The sequence below is a fragment of the Aulostomus chinensis genome, chromosome 12, assembly GCF_037954235.1.
Source record: "Aulostomus chinensis isolate RoL2024-O1b breed Wild chromosome 12, RoL_Achi_v1.0, whole genome shotgun sequence".
In the NCBI taxonomy this organism is placed as follows: domain Eukaryota; kingdom Metazoa; phylum Chordata; class Actinopteri; order Syngnathiformes; family Aulostomidae; genus Aulostomus; species Aulostomus chinensis.
This window is the reverse complement of record NC_141331.1, coordinates 26,280,174-26,296,390: the sequence shown is the minus strand read 5'-3', so window position 1 is coordinate 26,296,390 and position 16,217 is coordinate 26,280,174. Positions and strand designations below refer to the sequence as shown.

The 16,217-nt window shown below is 45.3% G+C and overlaps 1 protein-coding gene across 1 annotated transcript; it reads right to left on the bottom strand.

Moving 5' to 3' along the window:
• Positions 1 to 1,051: 1,051 nt before the first annotated feature.
• On the bottom strand, positions 1,052 to 12,183 carry hcn5 (hyperpolarization activated cyclic nucleotide-gated potassium channel 5). The gene is made up of 10 exons (XM_086219401.1): positions 11,850 to 12,183; positions 11,122 to 11,308; positions 10,589 to 10,693; positions 10,312 to 10,449; positions 9,388 to 9,549; positions 7,904 to 7,997; positions 7,684 to 7,811; positions 5,909 to 6,055; positions 4,807 to 5,044; positions 1,052 to 2,095 (listed from the first exon to the last, which is right to left on the bottom strand). Exons 1-10 carry the CDS (start codon positions 12,032 to 12,034, stop codon positions 1,926 to 1,928), a joined length of 1,554 nt encoding a protein of 517 aa, XP_086075527.1. The 5' UTR covers positions 12,035 to 12,183; the 3' UTR covers positions 1,052 to 1,925.
• Positions 12,184 to 16,217: the final 4,034 nt, after the last annotated feature.

Genomic DNA, 16,217 nt, shown 5'->3' with positions numbered 1-16,217 from the left:
TTTGTCTACATAAAAAAACCTTTTACTTGATTGCAGACAGTCAGAGTATTTTTTTGTGATTTGTGTATGTATTTGTGTGTAATAAGTCAACTTAGTTATGCCGCTATCAGACTTAATACTTGTGACTTGTGATTCACCATGAATCACTGACTGCACGAAACAGAACCTCCAACCTATCATGGTTTGCTCTCAGAGGGCCTGCTGATGTCTAAAGTTACACTTGTTCTTCAAATAGCTCAGCGGTGTTACAGTAGTCCACTGCATCATGATGGGGCGTTGTAGTGGAGTATCTGTGAGTAGGGTGGGGTGGGCCGATCCAGTCCATCTCTGAGCCGAGGGGTCATAACCAAACATGAGGTAAAACTCAACGTGAGCACAGAGGACATATCAGTAATTAATCAGTAATTATCCTTCGCTGCACAGGAACAATGCACACAAATACTATCAAGAAGTTGGTAAACTGTGAAAGATTTAGTCATGTCATCAAGTCATTTATTCTATTGACTGGTAGTCTAATTTAGCCCCGAGTCAGATGTCCTTGATCATCCTAGTCTTAAATCAAGTTTTAGCTTTAGACGAAATGTCTACGCACGTTAGTCTCATCTCAGTCAAAGAAAACTTTTCTGTCAAGTTTCAGCCAATGAAAGTTGGGCAGCTGGTTTTCCATCCATCCCTCCATGTTCCCCCTCTTCTCCTGTTCAGGGTGGTGGGGGTGGAGCCTATCCCAGCAGCCTGGACAGGTCACCAGTCCATGGCAGGGCCAACACATAGAGACAGACAACCATTGGCTCTCCCAGCCACGCCTACGGTCAATTTAGAGTCTGGATTAACCTGGTCCCTCTTGATGTCTTTGGACTGTGGAGGAAGCTGGAGTACCAGAGAGAACCCATGCAGGCACAGGGAGAACATGCAGACTCACCTAGAAAGACCCCGTGCTGCAGCCGGGGCTCCACCCACAACCTTCTTGCTGGGGGGCCACAGGGAGGACCACTGCACCACCGTGATACCCCCACCTAGAACAAAAAAACCACAAAACTGTCCAAAAGCATCCGTTTATTTACTGTCAAGTGCATCAGCTGATATAAGCCACCTTTTCTTCATCAGCAATGCGCTCAGTAATCCAGAAACACTCAAGCGCTAAAACAAAGGAACTAGAATCCTTCTGATGCGTTTGTTCACCGTAGCATCGAAGTGGAAGTGCTAAAGTTTGTTTTTGGCTGAAATCAAAGTTTTTGTGGATTATTGAGCATGTGACCGTCTAAAGAACCCATGGACCACACCAAACCGTGGTTGGTTATCTTCGTTGTTGTAGCTGCTGTAAGCTGGCATTGGCCGTACACATGGCATTTCTGCATTCTGGAGTCACAATGAAGTGATGCAGGGGTTTAACAAAACATCATTGGGAAGTCAAGGTACATTTTTATAAGCAAAGGCAACGTACACATTTGAGGATGAAGTATTACTTCAAATGCAATTACAGAGCTACCAAGCGCTGCTAAAAATGGCCTCATGTCTTTTTAGCCAATCAGCTGCATCCTCCTGATGAAAGAATGAAGTTGCTATGGATAACGCAGATTATCAAAACTACAACAAGAAAACCCCAGTAGTAGTAAATGATCTGAAACTTGCAGAGGTTTTCTTGTTCTGTTGCCAAAAAATGTGCACTAATAGTCCGAGAGGGAAAACTGACACGGCAACACGGATGAAATATATGACCATCTTTAATGTTTATTGCTGATAATCGATTGGGTCAGAAGAAAGAATAATTCCCAGTCTAAGTCTCTAAAATGTCCACTTCATCAGTAAATAGGTGTTCAACTTTTGTCCGTCACATAATAATTTCAAATATTTGACAGCATAATGTCCATCATTCCTCTTCTGTTCAAACAGTAGAACAGATAGAAATCCAGCGAGTCTCTGCTGTCTTAGACAAGTTCACCATCAGAATCCAGCTGAATGTTTTCGAAGTCTTTCCTGACATCTGGGAAGCCCTCCAGCACCTCCTGAAAGTCGTCCCAGGACAGACTGAAGCACTGGCAGTCGGTCAGTGCCTTCACTGTGGCCAGATGTTTGCCTTTGGTTAGCACGCATGTCTCTGTTGGACACACAGAGAGAACCACAAGAGCGGGGTTAATGAGCGAGTAAACCCTAATGACGGGGATGAGATCTGACAATTAATCCCAAATTAAATAACCTGACTTTTTCGGGAAGCCTGCTTAGCTCTAAATACTGCTGAGGTTCGCTGCCAGAAAGATTAGAACTGGCTCCCACTTAAAGCCTGAGAATTAAATAAATCCCCAAATTGGAAAAGATACATTCATTCACTTTGGTTTGGCAGGGATTTGCCTCTTGATCACCTCATGTGAATGTATTCAGTGTGTTTGTGTGTGTGTGTGTGTGTGTGTGTGTGTGTGTGAGTGTGTGTGTGTGTGTGTGTGTGTGTGCGTGTGTGTGCGTGCGTGTGTGTGTGTGAAGGGAAAATGTAATGAATGCTGAGCAATGACAGGTCAGTGACTGTAATCCAATTTTTTTTCAAGAGACATTTATAAATATCAGTATTGCTCCATGCAAAGCTCTTCATCAACGTTTGTGGTGGACTTGCGTACCAGTGCCGACTCAACAACCACTCCAACAACACCACTTCTCACAGGGTCACATGATCTCTCTTCAACAAGGTGAACAGGCTCAGGGCGTTTTCACACATATCTTGTTTAGTCCATTTGAATCCAGCTCTGGCTAGTTTCCAATCTCAGTGAGGTTCGTCCGGGTAGGTTTCAATATAGCAAAAAAAAAACAAAAACAAAACACTGATGCGGAACAAAACAACCGGACCAGGACCACCTCTCCGAGGAGGTCCGGCTACAAACAAACTCTGGTGCAGTGAGTTGTATGAACATGATCCACCCTCAACCAAACCCAAGTGCAGGACGCATCGTGCTTTCTTGGATCAAACCAGCAACAGTAGCTGCTGCGTGGGCGAATGGCGCCACGCTGTATTCACAGCTCTGACTGGTGTCAGCTAGCTGTTATCTGCTGGCTCATGAGCCGAGGAGATGCTTGGAGTGTTTTAATAACACAAGATATCCCAGAAGGCAATGAGCCATCCTTGTTTACCCAAATGGTTTCTGACCAATGAACGAGGTTTTTGTTGATAAATTTGGGTGGGCTTGACATTTTGCCTGTGTGAAACCACGTCGATCGAGGAAGGAAACACAACAAGCTCATCTACGCTTCAGCTGATTCGGACCACAGCCACCGAATTATAGATGGGAAAAGCCTGAGGGCTGACATCCATAGACAGAGTCAAATGAATGGACAGAGCTTCTGGGTCTGAAAAGTGAACAAAGAATCCAATGGTGGCATTTTACTACTCTGGACTACCTTGGACGAGGGTTAGGGTATTCATCTATTTGTCTGGGTCTAAAAATGATGGGCAATTGTGAAATGACATAAAATGACAAAATTCTAGATATACTGGGTGAAAACCTGTTCAATAAAATGTAAAAGAGGGTATCATCTGCGAACAGATTGACACTGGCTTCACCTACATCAGAACGAAACATTGTCCTGCTGACCTCTGGTTGAATCTCGCTGTGCAGAGATTTGTAGTTTTACTTGTCTAATTATGGAGATATTCATTTATCAAATTTGAGCCTCCCCCCAGCATCACTTCCCAGAAACAATATACCCTCATACTGAGGATAATAATGATAATCCACAGAAGCTGCTGTCATATCAGTTTCTACATCCACAGTGAGGTTTGTGGATTATCCAGAGTTTAACTGGAAAAGATTTAATGAGACCGATGACTGACAGATTTGAAATGCGCTCCAAGCCAACAGCACACAACACAGCTCCATCAAAATAAATGAATAATTTTTGCGACTAATTCACTTTGCAGCTTGTGGTGGGGACCTTTAAAAATACACTGGCGGATCATTTTTGGCCTTTATTTGAAAGCATTTGGGAGACAGCAGGGAAAGGACAAGCAACCAAAGCCAGATGGGAACAGCAAAAAGTGCCGTGTTCCTCGCAACCAGGAGGCTGTAAGGGCGCACCATGTTGACGTGACGTGGTTGAGAGGTTGGTGCAGCCACGTCTGTGAGGCTTGTGAATTTGGTTGTGCAGCGGCCTCTGTGGATGGCGCAATTGTTCAGCCCAAAACTGGTGAGAACACCAATCCGTTTGGTCAGCAGAACAAAGATTCAGAGGATTTTGAACCGCATCAGCCCATCACACACCTCCTGCTTCTATTCTCTCCTTTAGTTTTTCCACTGCATTTCATTTTTTGATGGTCCATCTTTTCTTGTTTGTTTTTTCAGTATGCGTTTAAGCTGTTTGGCTCATCTTAAATCAATCCATACTTCAGTGGCGGTGACATATCGGAACCAGTACACGTTTCTTCACAGTAGCGCCAAACTGGACATGTTAGTTTGGTTTTGGCTTGCATTTGTGGGGTAATGATTGTGTGGATTGATCAAGAAAACACAGTAAATACCGGATAATGCCAACAGACAATGATTTGGACAGTTTTGCGCTTCCATCCTAAATATGCGTTGCTGGCTCTTTCTGCATTCTGAAGTGGCAAAATAGTGACACAAAAGACACTGGTATTTGTGAGCTCAAGAATGGGAATTTTTGGGTCAGGTTGTTGTTAGCACTACACCAATATAGTTTGCGGTTGAACTGATTGGAAATGATGTGAAATTTCTCGTTGTTGTTTTTTTTCTCCTCGTTTTTGTTTCAAATTCCCATTCAAACACAGATTCCAGAATTTTTCAGGAAACTAGAGTAAATGCGACATACCTCCAAAGTAGTCTCCGTCACACAGTTCTCTCTCGTAGGAATCATTCTCCATCAGGACCTGGCCGTGGTCGATGAAGAACATGCGGTCACCCGGTACGTTTTCCTGGACAATGATGTCTCCCTCCTGGTAAACCTCGTAATCCAGTTTCTGGAGGACGGTGCTGATGAAATTTTCATCTCTGTCCTTAAACATTGGTACTCGATTCAGCAGTCGACTGCACATCACCGTCATGATTTGCTGAAATGCATGACAAACATGATAAAATGGAGCCAAATCGAAAACCGCTATAAAAACATATATAACACCAACAAAGACAAATCCAAAAGCTTGGAATTAATATGACAACTTTCTGTCAATTGATGAATCGAGGAAATAATTCTGTTTTCACTGTGACAACCACATTAGCTCCCCATGAGCGTGAGGGCCAAAAGAATTCATAATATCACTGGGATGTCCATCCATTGTCATCTTCCGCTTATTCCTACACATTGAGGGTCGCGGGGGGCTGGAGCCTATCCCAGCGTCAACGGGCAAGAGGCAGGGTTCACCCTGGACAGGTCGCCAGTCCATCACAGGGCCAACATAGAGAGACGAACAACCATTCACACTCACATTCACACCTACGGTCAATTTAGAGTATCAATCAGCCTAGTCCCCAAATTGATGTCTTTGGACGGTGGGAGGAAGCTGGAGTACCAGAGAGAACCCACACAGGAACAGGGAGAACATGCAGACTCCACACAGAAAGATCCCGTGCCCGAGCCGGGACTCGAACCCGGAACCTTCTTGCTGTGAGGCCACAGTGCTGACCACTGCACCACCGTGCAGCCCATCACTGGGATGTGTATTGAAAAATCTCGATTTCAAATTCATCTTTTTCTTTTTTTTGCAAAGTATTTTCACTTGAAATACAAAAGTGGTGCGTTGGTGAGTCTGAAACAGTAACACTCACTGGTTGATAATCATTTTATCTCATGTCATTGCTCATTTATTGTGACATTATTCATTTACTTGATTATGATTGTTTGCAGCCCTCAGTGTCATTCGCCAAAAGAAGGTTCATCCCTCAACACACACGATCATCTCGAGCTACAGCCGTACCTCCTTGAGCGCCGAGGACACCGTATTTATAACGTCGTTCTCATCGAACCATTTCCCTCCGTAGCGGGCCTGGTAGTAGTTATTGATCCGTAGCTGCAGCTCTGGTGGCAGCTTCATGAAGGTCATGTAGTGCTCCAAACGGCTCATCTGTGGAGAGGAGCGGTGTTGTCAGGCGTGTAATACAGTTGCACACTGCACCAAGCTTCTTCTGGGATCATAAAAATAGAACATTGACTTTGTTATGAAACCCAAAACAACAAATGAAATGACGGAAATAAAACGTGCAGTTCCTTGGTGGGTAGCAATGTGCAAGTCATCGGTATGTAATATTTACAGGCGCATTATTGTACTTTTTTTCTTCTTCAGGTTTGCACTTTGTTTGGATGGGTCTTGATTGTGGGCTCTGTTCAGTGAGTACTTTGCATATTTAATTACAGTACACACTCATGCCTGCATGTGAATTATTGTAGTCACTGTATTTTTACAGTGACCTCGTGAGTCTGTGTGTGTGTGTGTGTGTGTGTGTGTGTGTGTGTGTGTGTGTGTGTGTGTGTGTGTGTGTGTGTGTGTGTGTGTGTGTGTGTGTGTCCATGACTGACCAGGAACTATGCTTACAGTGTAACGGTCAGGATGGTTTCAGAGAATTCAATGTACTTGCTCTTCTGTCTGTCTTGTGTCAGTCTGCAGTGCTGTAGGTGACATGCACTGCAACTCTTAGCTCATTACCAACTAACTATCTAATTAACCCAAAGGAGAAAAAGAAGCATCACAACTGTATGAGTTGTAGTCACAAAGTTGTAGGATTGTGTCTGAGTCGCTCTAGGAGCCTCCTACTAACAGAGCCTTTAGGCAGCAGCCATTTTGACATGCCACTGTTGGTCAAGCGCAGGTGTAGGTGGTGCCACTCAGACAACATTAAGCTGGGCTCAGCCAAACCCAGGCTAAGATAAAATGCAATTGTTTTGCTATGAAAAATGGATCTGCCCCCAAATGTGATGGGCTCTTCCCGGCCCACACCACAGTCCTTCACCACATCCGGTCGAAGTGGGCCTTTGCATGAACCTGCTGACAGACTGACAAACTGCACCAAAGACACAGCCTCCTGGGAGGAGGTGATCATGGCCCTGTTCCATTTAGGTGGATCAGAACCTGCCACAGTGCCTGCTGGGCCCTACTGAACTGCACCTGTCAAGGTTGTGAAAGGACAGGGGGGCTGGTTTGTAGGTGCTCTTGTATCCATCTATCAGAATGTGGCTCGATCACCACCGTTCCTAGCACTGAGCTGACTGTGTCCCTGTGTCTGTGCGTCTCTATCAAGGGTGTGGTCCTCCTCTCTCTCCCTCATCACTGATCCACCTCACCTGCTCTGCTTTCACACCCAGCACTCACCAGCTAATCCACTGTGCAGTTACCCACCCTGGCTGAAGATCCAACCATCTGTCCAGCCACCGTGGTAGATTAACCTTCAGGTTACTTTGAAAAGTCAATGCAAAGCTAATTGCTTGCTAATCCATGGCCCACTGTTCTGCAGCACCACCACGTGTGGGTCAGCCGACCTGCGATTCATCCAGCTGTGTTCCACATGCCACCTATGATCTCCTCACCGCTTCTCCTGCTTCCCTCGTCTGAAATCATCAGATCCTCCCTCAGCTGCACCCCTCAATCTTTTATCCATAACTCCCAGTCCTTTACTGAAATGCCCCCCATGGCTGGAAACTTGTTTACTGCAGTGTTGTATTTGCTGAGGAGACATAATAGGTGTGACTTGTGAGGACCTTGCTCTTGTATTCTTTGGCCGCTGGGTCAACGTTGGCAATCATGGCTGTGGTGTTGGCCACGAGGACGGTGTACATCAGACACCCGGACACCATGCTGACCATGACAATCCACATCTCCACATAGTCTAAGGAACACCACACAAATACAGCAACTGTTCAGTCAGAAATGGTGAGACGGGCATGCATGTGTGCCGTGTTCGTGCTGGAGGATTCCTACTGGTTGGTGCATCCATGGAGCCGTAAGACAGCGCGATCATCTGGGACAGAGCACGGAACACTCCCCAGGAGTACTTCACGATAACTGTGGCATTCTGGGGGAGGGAAAGTTTTCATTTATAGTGCTGTTTTCTAGCACAAGTTACACTCTAGTTACCCTGAACAATGACATCAACCAATCCTTACAGACAGCAAGTGCAGATGTTTTTCACAATTTAAAAATGTTTTAATATCTGTGAGGTTTAAAACAGCAGCACAAACACATTATAGGTGGTCATCCACACCAACTTAATTGATATTTTGATTTGGGAAAATCATTCCACAGGAGCTGTTTGGAGAAGGGCAGGCACTTCAAATGGTGGCGGGTGATTGAACGAACCATCCATCCATCAGTGTCTGTCACCAGCGAACTTCAAACAATCAGATCTGTGAGCTGATGTAGACATCAGATTCAGTTTGTAGACCAGAAGGAACATCGTCTCTTTGGAAAAAAGCCTTCAGTGGTGTTCTCTGCTTGTCTTTCACAGAGGAAATACTCTCAGTTCAATTGTAACTGACGCTAAAGTAGCATCTATGCACTGATTGGTCAGCTCCTCTTGTGAATCACAAACAAAAGCATCACCTGAAGCCAGACGAGACGGTATGTATTGTGATCTTGAGACATTGGGATCTTAAAAAACCAGCTGCTTTGGAGGCCGTTGCTGGCGAACCATTTTGTGTTGTGAGATATTTCAGGGCTAAATTTCTAACAAATGGACAATCGTACTTATTATTTAGCTCATGGAAGAGCAAGGACGCGTTCATCCTCATTGTGAAAGTATAGACAGCATTAAGAGGCAAAGTATAATTGCACTGATGTGGCTTTTCACTAAAATAAAACACAGATGCTTTCATGGCGAGGCTTCTTCCAAACGCCATTTAGCTTGAAGGCCATCATAGGTTCTCCATTTCTCGATAAAGTATTCAATTGGTTGCAATCTGCAGCTTCACCACTAGGTGCCACTACATCTTACACGCTCAGTATGTTCACATGATGTTAGCAAAAGTTGAATTGTTACTGTTGATGATTATTGTGTCGGTCCAGCTCAAACTGACACGCTAGTCTGAATGAAAGTCAACTAAAATATTGTTGGTAGTTACCCCAGCGCGTATCACTCAGCCCATATGGACCTGGGGTTAAGTCACGGACGCCACTCGCTAACTTGTTTGATATGTGGTGCAAAAGGGGAACCGGAGGAAAGTTTGATTGCCATCAGGGACATACACACAGTCCCTCTACTCACTGTCCTGGAGGCAGACATTCATGAGCCCATGTGTGCTGGGATGAAGACAGTGGCCCAATTAAACGTCCTCATCTTCAACCGTACGTGTGAAGCCATTGATCGGCCCCCTTTAGTCAAGGTGAACCCACTTTAAACCAACTCCAAACTTCCACCATCCCCCTGCGCTCAGACCACCTACACAAAGATTTATGGTCTGCCTCACCATCAGATTCTCCTTACGGACCCAGCAGTCAGAGGGGAACTCCTCCAGCATGGGCACAAAGTACTGGATGCAGCCGTTCCAGTGACAGAGCAGGAAGATCATCATGAATAAAGATAAGATGCGGAAGAACAGGCGGACCACCTCCAGGTTTGCATCTGACACCTAGAGGAGTAGATGAGCACAGGTGCGTTGGGTTAGGGTTAGGGTTAGACGCAGGTATTGAACATACTACTGTTCTCTGGTTTATTGTCCTCAAACCAGCTGCATGTTCTGGTCTAGTCTTGTGTCTCGTGATGCTGCTGATGTGTCAGGTGTATTTTGGTAATGGCACCAAATCCACTCATTAACTTGCTGAGGATTGCCGAGGGACTTTTACGTGGGATTTTTGGTTAGGATTGTGGCAACAAGTGTTTATCACACCAACATGTTTTGTAATGAACATTTTTGTTAAGAAAGCTTATTTTTGTCCAGATCCAATTTATTTAGTTTTACCTCCATGTAAAAGACAATCTTTGAAAGATGCAATTAAATACCAAGTTTTATTATTAGAAAGAAATCATTGAGGACGTCTAAACAGATTGGTGATGTCATCACTGCACCATAAGAAGCCATTTGTTCTAGACTCTCATTGAACAGCCAAGATTACGAAATTTAAGATTATACAATGCAAACTCAAGATCAGGTTTTGTTTCATCCAAACGATGTGTTTATGGAGTCGCTCACGTGGGATTGGAAAAGTAAAATCAGTTAAAAAGGATTTGTTTTGAAATCAAGCATCAGAGTGTCAGATTTCGTGTTTCCAGTCGCATCGTAAGTGGCCTGACGTTGCATTTGTCATCAGATTCCTGTCTGGTGATGTATCTGTGCAAGGGGGGAGGATCCAGGGCGCTGAAGTAGGAGGTCGCCTGCTATTTGAAAACGTACTTTCTCCACTTCATTGAAGAACCGCACCAGCCTGGACACCCGAGCCAGCCGGATCAAGCTGAGGATCCGCACAAACATCAGTATCCTCATCATCTTGTTGGTCTTGGAGGGGTTGTCGTCGTTATGGTACTGTAAATCCTGGGATGACAAGATAGAGATGCTCAAGTGCCCATTTGGATCTTGTTTTTCTTTTATTGCATTTTTCAAGGTCTTTTATGCTTTTTTATGAACTGTTGAAAAAAAACCACACTATGCTTGCTCATTTCTTCATTATTACCGCAAACAGAAGGATGTAGCCGATTGGGAAAGCAGCGATGAGGTCCGGTATGAACCATGTCCTCAGGTAGATCACGCGGATCCGCTTGATATCCAGAATAGCCTCCTGAAAAACGGAACGGAGCAGCAGATTGGGGAGGACGCTCAGCAGCACGTGCAGCGACCTGATGTATAATTCAGCACTTGAACTGAACCACTATTTTGGGTGAGGAGAATTTAGGTGGGATACTCGTGGGGTCCAGTGTAAACAGAACCCAGATCGATGGCACAAAACATGAGCAGATGAAAACAAACATGATATGATCGGCTTAATAATTAATTGGAAATGTTATACTTCATGATCCCTGTTACAAAATGAAACAGCAGGTGCCAATTTCTCCCTTTTCCAGGAGCTAAGGGGATGTGGGTTGTTAATCTAGCCTTTCGTGAATTGAGCAGATTAGAGATGGGGCAGAGATGGATTGCATGTGCTTGTCTGCACGAGGATTATCGTCCTCCAGATTGTGTCTGAAAATAGAGTACAGCCACTCTCACCTCGCCATCCTCTGCTATGATGCCCATACGGAAATTCAGAGCCACATCAATCAGGAACAGAGTGTCTGAGAACACGTTGAACCCTTCCCATGCCAGCCCGCTGTCCCCGTCCAGAAAAGCAATCTCCATGGGAATCCCAATTAAGTTCAGGAACGTGATGGCCATCATGCACATGATGTAGTAGCTCCTGCAAGGAGAGACGAGCAGAGAAAAAAAGAGTTTTGAAATTTTTTGTCTTTGGAGGTTTGGGGCAGGATGTCTCAGTAGACAGCCGGTAAAACAAGCTGCTTCATGCACATTTGATACTCTGATGCTGTTAACTACACATCTGCTCTGGCAGGTTTCAGTAGCAGAGCTCAAATATCTGCTCTATGCTGCTAATTGTTTCACTGCCTCTCTGTTTTCACTCCATCCAATCACAGGACAGCCAGACAACAAGATCGCAGAGATAATGCAGCCGCAGCAAACATGTCAGAGGAGTTCTGATCTGGAACCCTGTGGTATGAAGTCCCTGTGCTCATTTACTGATGATTCAGCTTTGATGTGAAGATGCTGAAGTTGCATGTTTTGTTTCTTTACATCTTCATTATTTGAGCTCATTTTTGTTAAGTTGATCTCTGTGCTTCAAGGAATTAATTACATTCATACGTGTTTGGTTTGTAGAAGCACAACCGAGAAAAAAATGACAACATTTCTGCACGCGACTGACCTGAATCTAGCAACCATACCTCATGAGGCTGAAGGGGTGAATGACAAACACGCCGCTCTGCAGCTGCCGGATGCACTCCTTCTCCACGGCCACCTCGCTGCCGTACATGTACAAGGACTGTCTGTTCAGCTGTGGGAGAAGCAGGGCTCTCCATCCACAGGTGGCTGTGGTGCACACCACGGCGGGACCCTTGAATTTCTCCATGGTCAACCTGGATCCTCCTTCTCAGCCACTGACCATCCTCCTCAACTCTTCGCAGGAAAAGAGGAGTTTGCTCTCCTCTACCAGTCCTGACCTCCGCTCCTGGTCACAAGGTAATTTTCCATCCCGGCTCCCAACCTCTGGGCGTATTGAGGCTGTGTGGAGTGATGCGAGTGGGTGCGCGCCTTGTTCCTCCTCCTTTCCTCCCTCCCTCCCTCCCTCCTCGCCTGCCGCTCTCTATTTCTACCCCCACCCCACCCATCCACTTCTTTTCTTTTTCTCTCAGCTCATCAACTATTCAGTATCTGTCTCATCCTCCATGAATCAAGCCGTGTCAAGAGGGTAAAGTCCAGCTCACATTAATACTGAAGACAATGAGTGTGCATGTGTGTGTGTGTGTGTGTGTGTGTGTGTGTGGTGACCATCTCATTCTGGGCCATCTCTACCAGGGATGTAATTAAACACTCTGCTACCTGACGCTGCCGCGGCTCTGAGCCGGTGCTGTGTTGTTTGTTTGGACAGTTCACATCAGCAGCAGACAAAACAGAAGCTGCAGCGTTTCATGCGGAGTCCCAGAGCAGTAGATCGTGAATGTTGGGGCTTTTTGCTTGGTCAGACGTACCCAACAACCTACCATCATCTCTCAAACATGCCTGACATGATGATGCAGCAGCGAAGGATTGACTGAAGGATCATTCAGAGTGCAAGAAGGAGAGAAGACACAAGACACTCGTATCCCACATTAAATCCCCATTTTGTCTTTTAGGACGAAGGTGTCTGTATGTTAGGCCAGACCAATCACCCTCCTGGCCCTCATGAGCCTGCACAGGTTTAGTGCTTTAGAATATCATGACGACTGCCTTTGATGATCTCACTTTTAGCTTTAAATCAGAACTACATTTGTTGAATTGTGGTCTCACCTTGTTCTCTTAGCAGTATTATGTGAAACGGACACGTGTGTTCAGACCAACCAGCTCTGAAACCTCACTCCCTGTTAGGAGACGGGGAGTGGCGAGGCTGCTGGGTCACCACAAGTCGTCCTCCCTGAGAGGTTTTGTTGCTTTGTTTTAGAGAGCCAAGAGATTCTTCTCTCAAAGAGGGTGTGTTTACCTTGTAAGTACGCAAACTTTTACTTTGAGCTCACAAAGGTGTTTTTCCTGCCTGCAATTCTTCTTCATGGCTCCAGAGCGCAGAAGGAGCCAGCCACGTACATCCAGCTTGAAGCTAATGGAGACCAGTGGCTAACAACAGCTAGAACAACAGAATGGAAAGAAAGCTTCCTGAAGGTGGATACTGAGCATGAAGACCTGGGTTATTCCAGATTATGGGCTTAGAGTTTTTGGACAGTCTTGCTGGTATGGGCCAATTAGCTTCAAGCTAACTATACGTGGCCGGGTCTTTCTGCATTCTGGAGTCACGAAGAAGTGATGCAGGAGAGAAAAATGTCTTTGTGAGCTCGAGACAACTATTTGTTAGTACTTGAAAGGAAAAAAAAAACCTTTTGGCTTCATGTAACTTCAATGCTTCTTTACATCAAACTTGGCTTTATCCACTTTACTGCCATGACAAGAGCTGGTTTGTCAGTAAAGGAAAGCGACTGGCAGGGTTTCACTGGAACGCTTGCTGTTATTCTGAGGGACTCATCACTTTTTCCCTTAGGCGTTTAGAATCATCACCACTCTGTGTGCTTCACACATTAACGTCCTACTCAGCAAAAAACTGGCTGAATCTTTGAATTTTGAAACAAACAACCCCACTGATTAATGTAATTGTGCCCCCCCCCCCCCCAAGGCACTACTTGTTTTGTGGTTTTCTGTTCTAACAAGGTTTGTTGAAGTAAACTGATAGATTATTTTTACCACAGCAAAACCCTGGGAGACAGAGACCCAGGCACAACTCAGATTTTGAACATTTTTGTGGAAGAGGATGATGCAGGTGCACAATCCGACACCCCTCCTCCATCAAGGGTTCCACTTCCAGGGGAACAGACAGTTTAGGTAAGGCTGAGGCACCTTAAAATACTTTCACTGCCCTCTTAAGGATAGTATCATTTTATCATTTATTTATCGTGTTTAACTGATACATTCATGTATTTATATTTTCGAGGAAAGTTTACAGTACACACAATAAGGATGAATACCATGAAAAGTGCAGGATGGACTGCAGTTGAGTGTAAATGTACAGGACACAGCAAACAAATAATATGCTTACTAGATCGTTTATCTAGCACACAGCTGGCCCTCCAACCAGAGTACACGACTCAGTCCTGCTTACGCCCTGCTTTTCTGTGCTGAGGCTGATGCACAATCCACCCTGTGGACAAGTACAACACACACACACACACACACACACACACACACACACACACACACACACACACACACACACACACACACACACACTCCCACTGCAGGACCCAAAATGAACATTTCTCATATTCCAGAGTTCCTGAGCCACTGAAGTTGTGTATTTGACCAACAGCAACCAGACTCCACAGCACGGATGATGAACTCAACTTTAGCTGGAAGAAACGACCATTAATTTATCCTCACTGAAATGAAATGACACTCAGATTTCTGCAGAACTCTGTAACGGTGCTGAAAAATTCTGATAAGAAAAATAGTGCAAACAAGTTTTACTTGAATTTGTTTTTTTTTGTTTTTGTTTTTTTTACATTATGAACTAGAAATGAAACAGCATCAACTTGCTTGGTCTCAAATGACAGAATTCTCTTTAAAAATGTGTTTGAATGATTAGTTGATAAATTAAAGATGTGACTGTAAATTCTAGTCTTATGGTTTGTTGATGCTGGTCAGACAAATTCTGAAGGTTCGTGGCGTCGGGCTCCGGGGTCATTGGGAGAATTTTTCATTTGACAAACTAAAGCCTGGTTTATGCTTCTGTGTCGCGGCGATGCCGTACCTACGCCGTTGACGCAGACCCCTACGCGGACCCTACGCCGTAGCCTGACGTGCACCTCCAAAAAATCCTGACTACGCATTGTGTTAAGGCATCGTGACGTGAACGTCAAGGACTGTGATTGGCCTGCTCAGAACGTCATTTCCGGTTCAGAACAACAACGCCGCCATTTCTAAAGTTTCTGTGGTGAGAGCTACACGCAAAAATGGACCAAGTTGAAGAAAGGGTTATCGAGGAGGTCCGCAAGTAAGACCACCAAGGAATCCGGCAAGAGCCCCCCGAAACCATACAAAGACACAGTCACACCCCCCTAGCGGCTTGGCGGTGAATTGCAGACCAACGCATTCCCTCGACGCAGAACTTTGAATGCTCAATGACGGTGCAGGGTCTACGCCGTCACCGCAATGCAGAAGCATAAACCAAGCTTGAGGGCGTAACTAGAAGGGTGCTCAGTGAGAGCAGCGCTCCATCAGGGTCAACATCCCACTCCTCCACACATCCATGCCTGCACCAACATGAATCTGGATAGGTTGCAGTTACAGCCGACTTTAAAGTTGTCTGGGTTTCTCACAGAGATCCAGGCAACTTTCCTTTGAAAAGAACAAGAACAGAAAATGATTTTAAGAAAATAGAGCTGTGCAATGTTGAAAAAGAGAGAGAAGAACCCCGGGTGGCCCCTGATCCACCCTCCACATTCAGCTACCAGCACAGTCATGCTCGGGCCCTAATAAAGGAGGAACCAGTGATGAGCGGACCCCTGCACCTCCATGAGTCACAGAGTGTAATGAAAAGTCCCTCCCTGCATCCAGTGGGTGGCGCTAGAGAACACAAACCTACTCAATATGCTGCTTGTCACAGTGTCATTTGGCTGTAGATCATAGAATGTGTGTTACATGTCTCCCTGTGACCACCAGAGGGCCCTATGGCTTTAATCCATAGCTAAGATCTGAGGGTGTGGAGTCCCGTTGCTACAGTTTACTTGTCTGTGGTGAAATATCACAATTGTCCACCACAGTAACAACACTGACAATTACAAAATATCTTTTGGAGCCCAAATGGTAAATGGACTCAATTTTATAGAGCTCTTTTCTACCTTAGCAGCACTCAAAGCGCTTTACAGTGTCGTCTCATTCACCCGTTCACACTCACACTCACACACTGATGGTGGAGGCTGCCATGCAAGGCACCAACCTACTCATCAGGAGCAATTATGGGTCCAGTATCTTGCTCAAGGACACTTGGACATGGTCACCGGGGTCGGGGATTG

Bases quoted from the DNA above. Each gene is read 5' to 3' on its own strand.
- hcn5 (XM_086219401.1), bottom strand. From the start codon at position 12,034: ATGGAGAAATTCAAGGGTCCCGCCGTGGTGTGCACCACAGCCACCTGT. The intron at 9,550-10,311 runs GTACGTTTTCAA...CTACTCCTCTAG, and splicing joins TCTTCAATGAAGTGGAGAAA to GTGTCAGATGCAAACCTGGA. The intron at 2,096-4,806 runs GTATGTCGCATT...TGTGTCCAACAG, and splicing joins TGACGGAGACTACTTTGGAG to AGACATGCGTGCTAACCAAA.